General features: G+C 34.0%; 1 protein-coding gene across 6 annotated transcripts in view; it reads right to left on the reverse strand.

Annotated features, from left to right (window-relative positions):
- Positions 1 to 18,536, reverse strand: part of LOC120341953 (uncharacterized) — a 130,938-nt gene that overhangs the window by 25,610 nt on the left and 86,792 nt on the right. For all 6 annotated transcript variants that reach the window (XM_078111550.1, XM_078111556.1, XM_078111561.1 and 3 more), the window contains 31 exons: positions 18,396 to 18,529; positions 17,620 to 17,906; positions 17,422 to 17,539; positions 16,643 to 16,803; positions 16,148 to 16,286; positions 15,773 to 15,908; positions 15,410 to 15,549; positions 15,197 to 15,315; positions 14,748 to 14,865; positions 14,217 to 14,424; positions 13,696 to 13,837; positions 12,839 to 13,027; positions 12,108 to 12,234; positions 11,369 to 11,530; positions 10,798 to 10,950; positions 10,126 to 10,277; positions 9,897 to 10,014; positions 9,700 to 9,813; positions 9,373 to 9,525; positions 8,849 to 8,993; positions 8,629 to 8,756; positions 8,249 to 8,373; positions 7,342 to 7,507; positions 6,765 to 6,907; positions 5,935 to 6,153; positions 5,071 to 5,213; positions 4,343 to 4,526; positions 3,840 to 3,944; positions 3,384 to 3,527; positions 1,051 to 1,252; positions 112 to 334 (listed from right to left, as the gene is read on the reverse strand). In XM_078111550.1, the coding sequence (XP_077967676.1) occupies positions 112 to 334; positions 1,051 to 1,252; positions 3,384 to 3,527; positions 3,840 to 3,944; positions 4,343 to 4,526; positions 5,071 to 5,213; positions 5,935 to 6,153; positions 6,765 to 6,907; positions 7,342 to 7,507; positions 8,249 to 8,373; positions 8,629 to 8,756; positions 8,849 to 8,993; positions 9,373 to 9,525; positions 9,700 to 9,813; positions 9,897 to 10,014; positions 10,126 to 10,277; positions 10,798 to 10,950; positions 11,369 to 11,530; positions 12,108 to 12,234; positions 12,839 to 13,027; positions 13,696 to 13,837; positions 14,217 to 14,424; positions 14,748 to 14,865; positions 15,197 to 15,315; positions 15,410 to 15,549; positions 15,773 to 15,908; positions 16,148 to 16,286; positions 16,643 to 16,803; positions 17,422 to 17,539; positions 17,620 to 17,906; positions 18,396 to 18,529 (4,797 nt within the window). The remainder of the gene's footprint in view (positions 1 to 111; positions 335 to 1,050; positions 1,253 to 3,383; positions 3,528 to 3,839; positions 3,945 to 4,342; positions 4,527 to 5,070; positions 5,214 to 5,934; positions 6,154 to 6,764; positions 6,908 to 7,341; positions 7,508 to 8,248; positions 8,374 to 8,628; positions 8,757 to 8,848; positions 8,994 to 9,372; positions 9,526 to 9,699; positions 9,814 to 9,896; positions 10,015 to 10,125; positions 10,278 to 10,797; positions 10,951 to 11,368; positions 11,531 to 12,107; positions 12,235 to 12,838; positions 13,028 to 13,695; positions 13,838 to 14,216; positions 14,425 to 14,747; positions 14,866 to 15,196; positions 15,316 to 15,409; positions 15,550 to 15,772; positions 15,909 to 16,147; positions 16,287 to 16,642; positions 16,804 to 17,421; positions 17,540 to 17,619; positions 17,907 to 18,395; positions 18,530 to 18,536) is intronic.

The following is an 18,536-nucleotide window of genomic DNA, read 5'->3' on the forward strand; positions in this document are numbered from 1 at the left end:
ACACATACTATGTTCGGGTTGTACGCCATCTTGGTGCACATACTTCGGAAGCACTAGTTTTTGTGGTAAAAAAAAAGTTAGTGCACTAAATCTGTCGGGAAAATATCAAACCTTGACTCGGCGTTTCTGCATTTGAATTCCAATATGGCTTCATTCAGGCTTTCTTGAATATTATCAAACGAGAGAGAGTGTAACTTCCCGATTGCTCTTCTGCGCACTTTTCCACATCCTTCCTGCCACGATGATGTCGATACCTTCTCTCCGTTTATGAACCATTCAACTTCATCGCGATCAACAGATAATGTTAAAGTACATTGGAATACAGCGCAGCTTCCTAAAGAAAAATACAACTGATATAGACAAAAATATGACATACAAGAACCTCGTAGAACAAGGTGAAAAAACATGCGCAACTGGTATGAAGCAAACGGTGTTTTTCTGTCAGCGTTTCAAACGTCTATACAGCCAATACTTTTTATTCTGTTTTAGGTCTACTCATTTCTATAATGAAGTACGTATGTATAGACATTCGAAATATGAACAGAACTATCACGTTTCATATGTTTTGCAAGTTTTACTACACATATGTGCCACAATTAATAGGTGGCCGACATCATTTAGATTTTTTTAGAAGAAATTGAAATGGAAATAAGCAATGAAACTATTTTTCGGAATTGGATATAACATTTGTAAAACAGATAGACAAGTACTTTCATACGTGATTACCGACATGTAATTTAATGAGTGATTGGGACGTCCGTGTCTATTTTCTCGTAGAGTAAAACAGTAAAAATTAACGCATGGTGGTTAGGTACTGACTGACTTGTTGGGTTGAGTGATAAGATAAAGTTGGTAATTATATCAGAATTCTGATTCGTCACTATACAACCGTGTAATAAGTTTGATAAACTATGTCAAACTGTAAAGTACGCGCCAAAAAACTCATGTACACTCTACGGTCATCCAAAGTTGTAGTGTGCAAACATTTTGAAAAACTATCGTTTTACCCACTTAACATTGACTTGAATTTTAACACCAAATTAACTTTACCTAGTTTCACTTTTGTAGTACTTTGCAGAGGTGATTCGAATTGCACTTGATACTCTGTTACAACTAGATGGCCTTGAGTAACGCAATTCCCTTGTAATGCCTGACAGGTATATAAACCACGGTCAGATACAGAAGGAGATTTGATTTCAAGATAATGAATCTTCTTGCTATTTCCAGATGAAATAGCATGCTTTTCTGAATCCTGAAAAATCAATGATAGTGTGTATATGCAACCTTCAGTAACTTTATCAGCATAAAGTTACTGAAGGTTGCAGGTTAGATGGAAGAGTCTGAGTTTGGCATGTTTTCACGAGAGTGGAAGCTGTAATCGTATTTTCGAATTTCCATCAGTCGACAGTCGGAATTTCGGACTTTCAAAGGTGATAAAAAAAGTAATTTGATACAAGATCTCGAAAAGTAATAGGTTTACTAAGCGTTTTAACAGTCTTCCAGAAAACAGCAGTAACTAAATCCGAGTCTGTATTAAGGGTAAATTCGGATGATTATATATATATATATATATATATATATATATGGTCCCAAATTCCACTTGAATTCGAAAGTAATTAGTAAACAGAAAAGATGGCGAGACATGTGAATTGGAATAACGAGTCCGTGTAAGAAAGATAGCGGATCATCACTATTGAAGATAGAATCAGGCGTTCTAAGTCAACCGCTATTAGAAAATATATGCTCACATAATAAAATTGACATAAATAGAGGTTGGTGGTTAGATTGTCTAACGAGAAACAGTTATTTGCCAGTGTTTTGGAATATCTCGTACGCATGATTCTTGGAAAAAATTTAGTGGTCAGTAGCGACAATAACACATTTTCATAGACGAGCATAAATTTATTAATTTACACGTATCTTATTTTAATACCTATATAATAATACCTAATACTTATATACTATTAAGAATAAACAACATGTGTTTTTATGCTTGTTTGTGTAATTTGACTGGGATAACTAATAAGTGGTAACTTAACATTTACCGAATTTTGTAACAAATATTCAGTTTACTTTTAGTTTGTTTGTTTAAACAAAAGCGCTTGACGTTATTATTTCAATTAATGCTCAATTAATTTTTACATTCTATTCACAAGGGTCAAATATATTGGCGATTGCCAATAACTGATATGAAATATGATGAAACAAGTCACAGTAGAAAAATGTGTTGAGTCCAACCAGTGGCGAAAGCAGGATTTCGTTGCGAGGGCCCCATTTAAAATTTGAATATTTTTGACGTCTTAATATGATGTCATATTTTGCATTTTACGCAACAATGAAAACCTATTGTGGTGTTTTTTGGATCCCCGGAAACTATATTATTACATCAGACATGATTTTATTTTTTGGGGGGATATGCGTTAACTGCAATCTTGCAATTCAATCGAACAAATTAGGAAGACAATAACCACAATAAAACGTCATAATACCAAAAAACGTGACGTCTAATAAATATTTTTTTATCGGTCTGTGTACGCGCAGTTTAGAGATTTTGAATCAAAATTCCAGGTCATTTCATTACACAAGATTTAAAATGGGCAGGGTATGCATAACGGGGATATTATTGCATTCCAAAATATGGTAACTCTCCACAGGACCGGTTACTCAGTGTATTTTCTGGAGTCAAAATCATTAGTCCAACCATTATCACCTAAAAATTATGATTATTTTTAGAAAACAATACTTGTTTATGAATTTGATATTTTGCTTTATATCAAAACTTCATATATAAAATAAGGGTTTTGGAACTTGGTAGGAATTATATTCTCCAGATTGACTGGATTCTGACCAAAAGACCTACATTCAAATTAACGCACCTATTATCGTAACGATCTCAATACTAAGTTACTACTCACCCAAATTACCCAAAATAGCACACTGGAGTATGTTTTTATGCAGTTTTATTGCAAATATCAATTAGAAAACTTTAAAATCTATATAATTTTAAATCAAATAAAAAAAATATAAAATCACACCCTTTTTCATGCAATTTTTTTTTTTTTATAAAAACATACTCCATTGTGTTACTCTCACTATTCTAAGTATTTTTTTCAACGTAAAAAATATAAAAATTGTGTTCAGCACCTAAAAAATTGTTACCCACAAAATTGTACTATTTAGAAGTCTGCAATATTTTTATTGCTTTATGTACACACCGAGCACGTGTGATATATGACGTGCGTTACATGGCAATTTTAATCCTTCATATTGGTAGTTTCGTCAAAACCTAAATTTTCCTAAATTGACTTAAATCGAAACTCGCTCGAGGCGTGGGAATATTTCGAGCATCTACGATGTCTTCCCAATAGATCTAAGCTATGTACTTTTAATTTCTTGTGGTCTTTTTTCCATACGACATCTGTGCTTCCAGAGAATTCACATTCCATTTGAGTACTCCCTGCATCATCTCTGACGTAAGCGTCTTCTATCTCACGCAAAATTGTCACAGGTGCGGGGCGTACTACAACCTGAATATTGAAAATGAATACACTTGAGGATGGATTGGCCTTATATAAATGTTATTCCAGGTTGTGGGACATATAATTATGTTGAATGCCAAGTCGATTGGAGTTACTGCAATAAAATCGACTAACAATCGTCAGCGGTATTTCAATATATATCACGGGTTAATTATGCAAATAATTTTCATATAAAACTTTACCGTCTATTTTGTAACGCTGGGTCATAATTCAGCTTTTATTTCTAATATGTAAGAGCGGTTTAGGTTATTTTATGATAGAATGAAAAACGTAAGATAGCCACTAATATAGGATACATGCCTTTGAAGTACTGAGAAGTCTTTCTCCCATCCATATTTCATATATTGCCGATGATGAAATTTGCGATTTCACGATTAGTAATGTGTGCTTTGAAAAATGTTCTCCCTAAAATAAAATGAAAAATCATGAATGAAATATAAAGATTAAGTCGGGAATAGCATTTCATGGGGGAAAGAGACGCAAAAAGCAATACTGGTCTTCGAGCCGCGATACCTTTGCTGAACTCTAAACAGTAATTGATAAAATGAATAATGACAAAAGTCGATCAGGGAATATTTCAGAGGAATTTTGCGATGTAGTACGTCGATATAACCAGAAGTTGCTTATTCCACAAAAAACTATTTTTAATGTCTTTGATTACCAGATGAGTTTTTTCACGCCCTTACTCCGTATAAGTCTCTGCACTAGAAACTACGAATAGGTAATAAATAGGCTACTGTTTTCGAATTACCGGAATTCATTACTTATTCAGACTGCTTTAAGTTGGTATTCTAAGTTCGAACCTTTTCTGTATACGTTTGAATTTCTGTTCCAACTATTTCTCCGTCTTTCTTCCACGTAACTTCAGCTCCCGAGTACGATAAAGTACATTCCAATTTCGTCTCCATACCCTCAGATAAGGTTACATCGTGAAGTTCCTCAATTACGTGAACCCGTGGTTCGCGGATTTTGATCTCAGCTGATGTTCTGAATTAGAAGAAATTGGACAATTTTGATGTGTTTAGGTGCAAATATGCAAATGCATTGAGGTAAAAACACGACCTATAAGTACGGGTCATATTGTTTGAGATGAAGGCTAATCTTTGGATTTTCCAAGTAAGTAGAATCTCCAATACGCATTTTACGTAATGTATGAAGTATGGGTATTTGCTCGACCAAATTCAAAAATTTTAACTTCTACTTCATAAATGAGACGACATGATTAGGTGCTCGACTAGAATCGGACGACTTACATTATTTGCAACAATCAAGTCGAGCTCAATGAGAGTGAGAGGATTTGACTTGACACTTTTGTTGGAGTCGAAGCTTTAATTCACAAAATTCAATAATGATTCCTAAGATTGGAAACTGGCTTGGACTAAAATTACGTATTTCACATCTGAGATTCAACTCAAATTCGGTCGTCAATGGTTTTTCTTCTAGTCCTGCGTTTAGACAAATTCGTTTTGATTTTTTCGTGCTTGACTTCATTAAGTTTTTGAATTATATTTAAACAATAGTTCCACCATACCTTCTATTTTTATATCTGCACGTATAATTTCCTTCGTCGTCATATCTGGCATCGGTCAGTTTCAGAATGTGTTTTGTACCTTCTATTGATATCGACATTTTCTCTGATTCTTCAATCTTTTCACCATCATATAACCAAACCGCCTGGAGTGGGAGATTCAAGAATAAATATTTTGATTGCGTGTCCATAAGAAGTTTGCCAAGCCAAGCTCTTCATGGTCGATTTAATTAAGCTTAATTTGTATAAGAGGCCTTAGCAAAATTAACAAGTTCAGTGAAAATGATATTGACTGAAACACATAGTAGAGTGTTCATGATCGAATTTTTATTTCATAGAAATAATATCCACAGCCTGGTTTCGCGATAGTTGTATGTATAAGGGTTCAAATGGAATTCAGCTGGCGAATAGATCGGGAAAGCCATGTACAGGGCGATTCAAAAGGAAAAATTACATTGATTTTCCAATTACTTCCACGAAAATAAAGAAATTTGTTTAACATTTAACATTTAAACTTTTGTTCGCGTATGGTTGTACCCAACCCAAAAAGTTTTAATAATGGAAGCTTCGCACAAAAGTTATGTTCTCTCCAGATCTAGAATATGTTTCAATGCATGGATCATGTTTTTTTTTCTTGGGTCACGCTTTTACCTAGGTCATAGGATAAGCGTTCCGATATATGGGATGGGAAACCCATCTGCTTTATTGCAATGAAACGGGCTGAAAATGACAGAACTTCCATCTTCAAATATGTGTGTATGACTTTATATCAATTCTCATTTAATTACTACTAAAATCTACAGTAAATTGACGACTGCAACTTAATTCTGTTATAAATACGAGTATAATTCATAAATATTAACTTACATCCAGTTCAGGCTGATTGAATTCGCATTCCAGTATGATGTTATCCCCTACTCGAACATTTGTGTCAGAAAGTCGTCGTACTATGTTCACCGGACGATCGGATACTGTTAGTTTGCATGTAGATACCACGTTCTTAGCAGCTTTGAAAGAGACAGCGGCAGAATCTTTAACATTGCTGATTTTTAATACTCGCAATTCATGTTCCTTGTAAAATTCAATCTGAAAAAGAGGTTGGACTTTATTACTATCATTTTTTCGTTTATAGCACGTTAAAAAATATTTTTAATTCAAAAAATTTTCAAAATTTAAAAAAATAGATAGTTAAACATTATACAGGATTTTTCATTAGTCAAGTACGTACCATATAAATTGTCCGTGACACAATGCTGCGTTCTATAAACATGGCTCATAACAAACTATCACGACTATTCGACCATCTATTATTTTTCAAATCACATTTTAATTGTCGATACTGAGCATATTATATACAGTTTGTCCCCAAAAAATAACATTCATAAATTTCTTGGTTACTTCTACAAAAATGAAGAAAATTTAAGTAACACTTAATCTTATGTTTGCGTATGATTGTACCCAAAAGTTCAGTAATATATGACGCTTTGTACAAAAGTTGTGTTCCCTCTAGGATATGTTCCGAATGGTCTATTTTTGATTAATCTTGTAAATGGGTAAATATTATGGGATCTTCTTCAATCCTAAACTATGTAGGATTTTGTGATGTACAACCCTGTTTTGTCATCACACTGGAATGCTTTATTGATTTACAGAAATATACTAAAAACAATCTGTGGACAAAAGTGAACACCGCTTACATTATCTCCAAGGTGTAGTCTCACGTTATCCAACATCCATTCTCCATCGACTTCAGCACAGGATACTTCGGTTCTAAATTCAGCTTCTTCCCCAACATAGACTTCGACGTTTTGTAATTCTTTGATAATTTTCACATTGGGTACTAAAATTATCATATGAAATTACTATTGTTATAAATTATGAAAATAATATGGGCATGGCTGTAACTCAAAAAAAAAAACTTTCCAGCCAGTAAAACAATCCCGTGATTTTATGTATTCCTGTTGTAATAACAAGCGATACTGTGAATCTTAATTCGCAGTCGGTGGTGAACAATTCCTCATATATTATATAAAATAGCCTGTACAATTTTCTTTTCATACATTTTTTTTATGTTGAAATAAACACATATATTGTGCACATAAACTTCCCGACATCGGTAGTACTTCAATAAATTAATTATTGATTAATTAATCAATTATTAATTATAAATTACAGCCGATTCCGCATATACATTTCCACTGTACTCATGAACTATTATGCACTTTAGAACACACTTTGAGTAAATGATCTCTAATGCTTCCATATTTTACTTACGTCGAACAAAAAGTTCGCATGCACATCTATATCCACTGTCGGCAATTATGCAAGAATATTTTCCTTCGTGATGAACGGATGTTCGTTCGATTGTCAACCTACGAACCGTACCTTCGTTCAATAATCGAAACTTGAGAAACGAGTTGTCTTCCGATTCGGGTACAATCTGTGCAACGAAGTGTTTCGATTTAGCATTTTAGACAAAGAATATGTTTAGAAAACCACATAGATGAAAATCCCGTTTCGATTTCTTCCATACAATGTCCCGTATAGATCGGAAAGGGCACTGATAGAATCATAAGCGATCATTGAATACTTGTGCAAGATAGATATTTGCGCTACAGACATATTAAATACCGATTGGACTCAAACATTTTGAATGAACATTGTTAATAGTAACGATCCACGCGGAAGGGAATTCCGCAAAAAGGTGAAAGTGGAAAGTGTGGTGCAAGTGGCACACCATATATTTGACACACCCGAGGTCCTTGGAAAAAAATCTTGGCATAGAAATTTTGTGGACAACGGGGAAATCCATAGTCAGGAAAATTTAAGAAACGTTTCTTTTTTGAGTCGAACTTACTAACAACAGATTTCATCATTTCTGAAAACTATGTCGACGAACAAATAGCTAACAGTGCACCTTAACCGTTTGCTTTGGTCGTCTAATTTCGAAATCAAAAATAAGAACTGGTTCGCTGATTACCACGACTTTTAAAAACAGGTTCGCGCAAACCAGTTTGAACCGCCAGAATCTCACCACAGTCAGTCATATGGATGACAACTATAGAGTGAAATCCAGTGGTAGCACATTTTTCGTTCATACAAAAATCAGGTTTGTTATTTTATGACACAATAAAAAAAAATCCATTACTGCATATACACTCCCCAGGCTAAAAATATCTACCTCAATATCGTCCCTGTACCAAATAACGCTGGCTTCTGCATCAGAAACTTCACATAAGAACGTTGCTGTCTTCTTCAAGTCAATCACTTGGTCGAACAGCTCTTTTGTAAATATTGGCGGTGGCTCTGAAATGAAATTAAGGTTATATCAGGTTATGTGTAAATTGGAGTAACAAGATTGTAAATTTATTCTTTTACTATAGCACAAATTTAGATGAAACGCGGCTGATGAAGCTTGAACCATACATCCTATATTACATGATCGGTATTGTATCTCCGATGCATACCCTTAGTCATCCTAGTTTTTCGAAGCGCAATTTGATCGCACTCTACTTTCTAATTCTTCACAGCTTTATAAACAAAAAGTAAATGTCTACATACTTTTTACTACTAAGACAGCTTCCGTCAGAATTTTGTCTTCAACCTTCACACGTATCAAACCAGAATCTTTGAGTTCTAGTTTTCGCATGTGTAATGCGTGCCATCTACCTTCACTCGCAATTTGAATCCTGAATAAATAAATAAATAAAATAATGTGTATTTGTTATTCAATGCATAAAGATGTCCATTACAACAATGAGTAACTGTATATTCGTTTTACCTCTTTTCCACATTTCTTAATACTTTTCCGTCTCTGAACCACGTTACTTGTACATTAGGTAGAGATAGATTGAGAGTGAACGAAGCGTTTCCACTCAAAGTCGTTTCAACGTCCTCAATATCTTCAACTATTTCAAGTATTGGAGCTATAATAAAAGTGGTAATGATAATATCATTTAATACGTATAGTGCTATACCTTTCGATATGCAGGTATGAAAAGGGAACCTAAATTTTGGAAGAGATACCCCCATGCTATTTGTCATTTGAGTTTTGCAAAATAAGATTTTTGCATGCCCCATAGAAAAGCTTGCTGAAAGTGTGTTTCGGCTATAATAATTGGCACCTGTTACTGACCTATGATCAGTTTATACCCTCGCAAATATTGAGATTGATTTGGTTTATCGAAAGATACATTGAATAGGTTAGCAGACGAAATTACAATAAAATACACCATTCTTGGCTTAATTCAATAATACGTCTAACCAACTTATTTCTATTATAAAATACTAATTTTATAACTTCACCTTCAACTGTGAGCTTTGCCTCAGTTGCGTCGACTTCCGTGTGGCATTCATACATTCCAGCATCATCAAATAGAATATTTTTGACATTCAGTGTTCGTGATCTTCCAACTTTTGCAATGACATATTTCTGAGAACTTTTTAAAACTTCTTCACCTGTAATTTAAAGTTCAAGATGAACAGTTTTAAGCAAATACAATAGCAAAATAATTTTTTGATTTTTATTCTATCAAACGATAAAGTTCAATTCACTCTCCTACAGTATTAAATACCCGTTAATTATAGTATTTATTTTTACTTAAATATATATCATCTTTTTTGCTACACAACCTTTTCTCCATTCCACAGTTGCAGATTCTGCTGAAACCTCGCAAGTAAAAATGGCGTCTTTGCCTTCTAGTACTGAGATGTTGGATATTGGCTTGGAAAATATTGCGGGAGGAGCTGAAACAAAGACAAATCTTGGTATGGATGTTCATATTGTATTTAAATTGATCTAATTATTATGTCGTAAATCTAAAGCAAACCTTTAACACTAAGTGTAGCTGTGGCAACCAGATCTTCGCACTGAAATTTTACGACGCCGCTATCCGGTCGCATTAACATTCGTACAGTCACGCTGCAAGTTGTTCCAGAACATGTCACCTGTCGTGTGAAATAGCTATGTTATTATGAGATTACGTTTCGAGAAAGGAAAAGTGAAAGGTGGAAGAGAAAAACGAGAGAATAAGCGAAGAAGAGAAGAAGAAAGCATACTTGAGATCTGTTAGAGTTAACGATGCGTTTATCGTTTAGTTTCCAGGTTGGACTGTCAGTAGGTTTTCTTGAAAGCTTAATTTGGAAAGAAGCAGTATCCTTTTCATATATTTCAACATCTGACATTTGTTCAACGACTTCCAGAGGTGGTACTGAATAACGAAATCATTCACTGTTAATTGTTAACTACTCACATATGCTGAATACAATTACATACTTACTCAGATTGTTGAAGATTTTTTGTTTTTTAAATGGCATTCAATTCAACAAAACTTCGGCGAAATAAGATCATAAGGTTATTTCCACCAAAACGCTTGAACGTTAAACCAGAAAGTTTACAATCGATTTCAACCCCGGGTTGTAAAAAAATATTTTTTTTTAACTCCGACTGACTACAAATTGGTAACAAGTTTGACTCCTACCCGAGCCAAGCTTCTGTGAAACTCCAACTTCGATAAGAAAATCTTCACGTATGCAATCCTTTAATAAACTGTCAACAACGCTTAGTAAATTCAACTTTTAATTTCTATAGAAAATTTTGACTCCGACTCGACCTCCATGTAAAACTTGACAATCGCCTATCAACTTCGATTACAACAGCTGAGTTAAAACTTTTTACTACAAATGTCAATTATCAAAATACGAATGAATGTATTTTAACATTTCCTTCACCTTCCACGATTATTTCAACGGTGGTAGTATCGTGTTTTGTTTCGCATGTGTATTTTCCAGCGTCTTCCTTAGTCACATGATTGATTGCTAGAATCCTCTGGTTCGGGTCATCGCCATCCACTTCTTCTTTTATGCGCTGAGATATCGTTGCACCTTGCACAACACAAAGTGAATTTGAACAAAATCTTCTATTCGCGTATTTTTGCAAACCACACTCTATTCTTGTTTAATAAAAACCCGTCATCGTTTCATAACAATTGAATATATAAGTAATATTTTTAAAACTCTAGGATTATGTAAGTATTACTTGTTTATCTTATGTGTTGACTTCTTCGAGACTCACTCAAATAAATTTTTGCTAGAGTTTAATTACGTTGAGGTTTACAAATAATTTGCAATTTAATATTCCTCTGAATGAGATTGAGTAAGCTTTTCGAATACCGACTCGAAAATTTATAATAATTCTTTTATTGCAATGCATTCATTATTATGAATTAAATTAAAGTATATTTTTTAAAAAATTATTCTTTGAACCATACAAGCTTCTTTAAAACATTAATTTTGTCATTACCTCTATTCTTATTATGGCTACTGCTAGTCAGAATCAACTTTCCATTTTTCAACCATTTGACTTTAGAATTCGAGTCCTCCAACGTAACCCTAAGTTTTAAATCTTGGTAGAGCACAACTTCCATCATAGATGGCAACTTTGTGGATATCATCTGATGCCGCTCTAAAAGTAAGTTAAAAAAAATATTTCAGTTTTACAACCAAGTCTGGTCTGCTTATGGACCAAATGATGTCTGAACTTGGCCGAATAAATAAAACAGTTTGTTGAGGTTTAGTAAGTTGAAAATAAGTTGGTTTATCGAGGAAAAACTAATCAAACGTTAAATATTCATGAATTTTCAGAAAATTATTGGATTTTAACTCTTGTTTAAATCTTATAATAAAACACTAAATTACATTTAAGTGAAAACAAATGACTTGGATTACCATGAAATTATGAAATACTGCAATGAAGTGCACATTCACTAAGCAGAAGGATGAAAAAATATGACGTACGACAATACTGGAGTTTGGACGAATTTTATTCATGTAAAAAAGTTGCCTAATCAACGCCTCCTGAATTGGGCGATGGAGCTAATTGGACAATTGGGCTAGATGTAAAGATTGATTCATAGCTTGCAATGTTAACAAAGAAAGACTGCGCAGCGCAATTATTACCACCAGATCAACTCCTATTTATTCATTCTGGTGATTATATCGATGCGTGAATAAGCAGGGGTTGGGTTTTCATTGTTTACTACCTTTGATGAAAATGTCATATTCAATACAATCGTTAATGTCGGACTTGATGCAGCATTGATATTTTCCAGATGTTGAAAGCTCGATGTTAGAAAAACGCAGAATATGTTCTTTTCCTTCGATAATCTCCTGAAAATAAAAACAGTCTACTTGAAATATAGCCACGAAAAAAGTTCCCACAAAACGTCCATATTATATTAGTTAGGTAAATCTGCACATGAATAAACTAACAAAGCTGCGACGTTAGGAGTTGCTTGCGAAAGCAAAGTGAATGAGAGAATCAGCGGAACAAGAAGTTTCCTATCAAAAATCTATGGGTCGTACCTCTGTAGTGCGATGTAGAGTAGAATGGTCTTCCGGAAAACATATATAACGAATTGACGGAACACACCTCACGCACAGTGAGAATGAACGAACTCGATGTCGATCAGTTTTTGAGATAAAAGGTACACAAAGCATTTAAAGCATCGAGTGTGGCCAAAGTAAGAGCCAAACCTCTGCTTACAACTGTACATGTAAGTTACTGTGTAATCTCTTACAAAGGCTTGCAAAGGGTACATTAAACAAGCCTCTATGAAATATATACATATAAATGTGATGCGTAAAGTCCAGACAGTGATAGAACAATAAAAAATATTTGGAAGAAATTCATTCCGATTTATTGATATGCCAGAAAACAGAGTACCAAGAATAATTTACTATATTATTACTTTTGTAGATAATTATTTTGAACCTGAATATTTTCATTGATAAAATCAATCGGTTTTCCGTCTTTCATCCAAACCACCTCTGTTTCAGCATTTTGTACTTCGCATCTTATTTCACCCGCTTCTTTTCCTTCATTTAAATTTACCAGGACCGCTTTTCCTTCCTTTGATTTATTCAAAAATTTTGAAAGATTTGCTTCCGGCTCCGGTATTTGCTTGAAATTCAATTAATAACGAACAGGTTATATCAATGTAAAATCTATTAATATTGCATAAAAGTATTATTACCCGTATTGCAATTTATTTTTAATTTTAAGAATTGTATGCACATATAATGGTTATGTCTTACATATTATTTACCAGTATTAGGAAGTCATTCACTTTGATCACTAATTTCCATACGTGAACCTGCTTTGTGCACATAGACATAGACTGTCGAAGGTTCGATATCGTCAATCGATCTTCTCTATCATCGTAAATATTTAGATTTTAACGGTTTGTGACAAATTATATATGCGGTAAAATGATATATTGACATTTTGCTACACGCTTCAAATTATCTCGCGAGGTACTAGTGCGTTGCAACGATTATTTTGAAAACCCCTGTGTTGAAGCAATAAAGGTGAGCAACACGCAATTTTTAATTCTTAATCTAGATTCTCAAAGACAGTGCCCCTCATCAGGTTGTTGCATTTATATTTGTCCTATTAATATAAGCGAAAAGATATAGTGTTCCTTCATGACAAAACTATATTGTCTAAAAAAGTCACAGCACGTACCAACAAAAGCATTGTAGGATTGATATTATTGAAACAAATGAAATTTAGCTCATTCATGTCAGGAAATAAATGAACTAAATCGGACTAAGAATTACATTATTTACCTCTATCTGTGCTTGTTCTTCGACAATTATTTTCGTTTGACAATGATCTTTATCTACCGTACATTCTATTATACCGGAGTCGTTTATTTCAACATCCTTGATAATAAGTTTTAACAAATCGTCTTCTTGCTTTATCACATATCTTGAAAACAAAATAGTTCACCTAGGTAAGTGCGCTATATTGGGTAGTGGCTAGGTTTGATAAAATACATGCCATGAGTGTTTAGCTTGTCATCCAACACTTTAAAATGTGGAATATTGAATATGTTCTACGGTGGGTAATTTTTAACAGAGATAAAATACAAGTCAATATATATTCAATGTGTTTGAATTCGGAAATGCAGACAAGTTCAGTTGAATAGCGGTTTATCTATTTTTATAGTTTTTTCAAAACTGAATGAAGGCGTCTATGGTCGTAAACCGAAACATCAACTTCTCATAAAGCTAATTTTTTAAATCAAACTGGAACAAAGTATTCCTAGAAAATATTAACACTGGCTGAATACCTATACTCAACTTACTTTTTGCTCTTTGGGGCAATGATTTGGTCATTATGAATCCATTTTGGTCGACATTTTGATGAACTGGAAATTTTGAAGCCTATTTCAACGTCTTCTCCCGGCGTGGCAGACATTGTTTCTGGAGGGGTTTCCACGATCTTTTGAAACGGTTCTGTGTCGAACCAACTTTTAACATACAGTTCAGCGCTCGATTTCGCTCCTGCCTCATCTGTGATATTAAAGGACAAGTTAATATCAAAATGCATTTACGGGTAATTATTGCAAAAATATAATGTAGTTATCTGTATATAACATCTATATATAAGTCTTCGAAGAGCACCACACAATTTGCCAGATAGGGCCCTTCGAAAGATTCAAAGATACAAATGAGTTAGGTATCCAGAACATTACGATGGCAATAATCTTATACCAATTCTTGAATGGCTACAGTTTTTTGAAATATGATACTTTTTTCCAGGGTGTTATTATTATAACAAAAAGCAGAAATAAATGGGGATTATGAAATATGTACAATATTACAACCAAACTGACCAGGTAGACAAAATTCAACAGTTCCAGCACCAGTGCCTTTCACATTTTTCATTGTTAATGTTTGATATTCAGCTTTCTTTTCTATCACAATATCATGATTGTTTCGAAGAAGTTTTCCCTGGAGAAAATCATATTTATAGAATTTTTTATCATAAACAAACTATAAAACCAGTATGAAAATTTTTCAGGGAGATTGTCGAAACCTTCGAGACGTAACTACAGTAAGCTTTTTGTAAAGGTCCAATATAGCTGACTGAAACATATTACATTCCTATTTACGAGGTATGTAGCAAAATGGTGTAATGTGGCAAATTTTGCCAAGTAAAATAAATCAATTTTGAAAATTCAAATTCAAAGCAAATTGAATTTTCAGCACCTAAATATTAACATGCATTTAGTTACCATATTCATATAAAAATATACATATTTAACCAACTTCCACCAATTACCTTGTATCGCCATTGTCCCAAGGTTCTCACGTTTCGAGAAAGTGCAACTGTAAAAGTTACATCTGCATTTTCTACCATCGTGGCATCTTGCAGTCCATTTCGTACTGTGACTGGTTTTCCTGCAAATTGTAAACAGTGTCTATTGGCCTAAATTCGTCAAAATAAATCATGAAACGATGAGAATTTAAAAGTATTTTATTTGCTTTTACTTACCTTTAATGATAAGATTTGATACGGTGGTAATCTTTTTGTCAACAGTACTGAATTCTACTCTCGCGCTTCCGGTCGCAGATAAATTTCTCATGATCAATGAGTGAGATTTTCCAGTTGAGTGTATTTGACAAGATTCTCCCCTTAAAATAAAGCAGAAAATTTAATCATTTGAAGCTTTTGGCGATGTGCACATATCGAAAAGTACCATATGTATCGTTTGTAATGATTTCTTCTTGATTTTTCACTCGTAAAAATGAATGAGAAAAAATTTAAAAACTTTATATCGGGAAGTATTGAAGTCCCAAAGTAGTAAAATCAAGTCTAAAGATTCCTTTTTACTGTAATACATGAAGAGATGATTACCTGGTTACGAGTTTTACACCGTTAAGAAACCATTCAGCCTGTACATCCGCCCTATTGAGTTGGACAGTGAATTGAGCTGTTTCTCCTTCATCAATCTCCTTATTTTCCAACCCATGCAAACAGCAAATCTGTGGGGCTGCAGCGTTGAAGTCGTGCGAGAGAATAAAAGTAAAGAAAAAAAGAGTCAAGAGAATTGAGAAAGAGAGAGGAAGCGAGAATGTAAAAAAAAAAGTAGATGGAAACTGAAAAGGAGAGAAATATGCATCGGAGTTGAATAAGATGGCGAGTTCCGTGTGCAGCTTATTTGATGCTGTGCTAAATAGTAAATGCTCAAAAGCTTTGAAGGTCATGTTATGGTGATCCAGCTTTACATACCGACAAAGTATTTTTCCGATTCTGTTGCTTTTTTGCTGATGCCAACATTGTTTTTGGATCGCACTCGAAATATGTATGTCTCTTCAGCAAGAAGTTTTGGAATTGTATAAGAATTCACAGTGGAAGATACCTCAGACACCTGCAATAGTTTAATTGTAAAAATCTCGTTTTTTGGTTTGTCAGTGCAATAGCACAAATAGAAATTAAATTACAATGTAAAGAAAAAGTTGATCAACAATTTTTATGAACCAGAATGTGTGAGGAAAATGAGAGCTAAATACTCAAAATACTATTGCAGATCAGACAAAGTTTTTAAAGTAGATGCCAGTCCTTTTTATTGAAAGCGGCTTGAACCTTTTAAGACAAAACGATGACTTTAACTATTCAAGCGCCAACTCGCAAAAATACTTTCAAAGTAAGCATTAACGAGGTTGGAAGTTGATAAATTTTCTGAGGTTTGAGGAAACAATCATTCTTTCAAATTATCAAGCATACCTTCTGCCATGCGTCCTCTTTGAAAGTTTTCTTTTCGATAACGTACTTTGTGACGTCACATATTTGTGAGGTCGAATTAGTTGTAGATTCAGCCCAGGAAAGTCTAACTCGCTGACCATCCAACTGAGATAATCTAAGTGTTGCAGGTGGTATCGGAAGAGCTGTGAGAAGAGTTTCACGGTCTTATACATTTATTACATTGCGAATATTTTTAAACTGATTAAACTACTAAACTTCATCAATAAATATGATTAGATTGCTGCAATTTATTTTATATCTAAGAAACTAATGATTAATAGAGCCCAATGGTGGAGGTCTGTCTTTGAAGTCCAAATAAAATTGCTTGAAGAGACAGCGACAATTCCTATGCTTATGGTCGTGATTGTAGTGCTACACTTTTTATCTGACCGAGGTAAGACTCTTCAGCAAAGAATTTTAGAACATTCAACTTTATTCTTGATATATATATCATCGTTGCATTGCCATCGCAATGACATAGAGCCACTTGTCCCAAGCGGGAAGAAATTCCTCCCGGGTAAGAATTTTGTCGTTCTTGAAGAGGAATTTTGCTTTGTATTTGCTGTTGTATTACTAATATTGAAGTAGTTTTTATGTCAGTGAGTAATAAAGAGTTCCGAATAAGCGAAGAGAAGAATTTTACAAAAAAGGTAGAGGAAGGATAACGTCGCGTGGCTCCAGCTGATAGTCACGTTATGCTAATAGTAGACAAAATATTTTCAGAAAGTGCAAACAATCATATTCATCACTGAAAATCTCACCTTCAACCTCTAATGTTGTTGTGCATAGAGAACCATTTTCAAGTTTGAAAGTTACTTCTCCGGCATCCTCTGGTTTGATTTGTCTCATTTCAAGACAATACTTTTCGTTAATTGAAATCTGAATTTACAGAAACAGAGTTATTTACCCTTCTCACTTTTAATTATTCTGGTACTTTTTTTCGAAGTCTTCACACTTACTGTACATCGATCCATGCATTCTAGTTTTGTGCCATTCAGTTCCCAGGTGCATGATTCATTCATCTTATCAACACTGTGCTGAATGACCAAGGTACCCGTTTCAGGTACTTTCATGTACGTTGGAAGCGGATTGGTGATAATCTGTGCTGATGTTGTCAATTCCTTTGCAGGTACAATAACGCTATCCGTTTCATCGGTTTCGACCGGGGTATTCTCAACAACGCCGCCAATGAGATTATCTGAATTGTTGGGCACTGAATCGTGTTGATCAGCTGAACTTTTCCCATCTAAGATTGAAAAAATGTTTAAAACACGATTCGATACACTTAAAATAGTTAATATTAGTATCGGCGTATGTCAATTGCAATTTTTGTCCCTCCAAGTAATTTGAATTAGTATCTGTGGCAAAATTGGTCACCTAACTAACGGTGTTATTATCAAGGATTCTCAAACGTTAATTTCTCGTTTACTTTTTGGTAAATTTTAAAAGTACTTCCAAAAAGAGATTAATTTTCGTAATTTTCAACGTGGTCAACAGCACCATCTGGGCACATACTTTCTGGCTTGCAAAAATATTTTTCTAAATCGATGCTTGTTAGAGGAAAAGGTGATTTAGTCAAATTCCAGCCATCTTATATCTCGTTTGAATCCGATCTTTTTGCATTGCCACTTCTTCCTCATTTTGATCAACATAATAAAATTATATTCCTACAGGATTTATTTTACAACTCGCGCTTAAACCGGCAAAAACAAAATGTATTTCTGACGTAACTTACTTGAGCTGACGTCATCATCGCTACTTTCATCACAGATTTTGAGAGTGCTTGTTACTGTCTGATCTTTAACTGTACATGAGTACTGCCCGGAATCTTCCAAAGTAACATTTTTGATCACCAGCTCTCGCAACGAACTTATAT

The sequence above is a fragment of the Styela clava genome, chromosome 1 (assembly GCF_964204865.1).
Source record: "Styela clava chromosome 1, kaStyClav1.hap1.2, whole genome shotgun sequence".
Lineage (NCBI taxonomy): Eukaryota > Metazoa > Chordata > Ascidiacea > Stolidobranchia > Styelidae > Styela > Styela clava.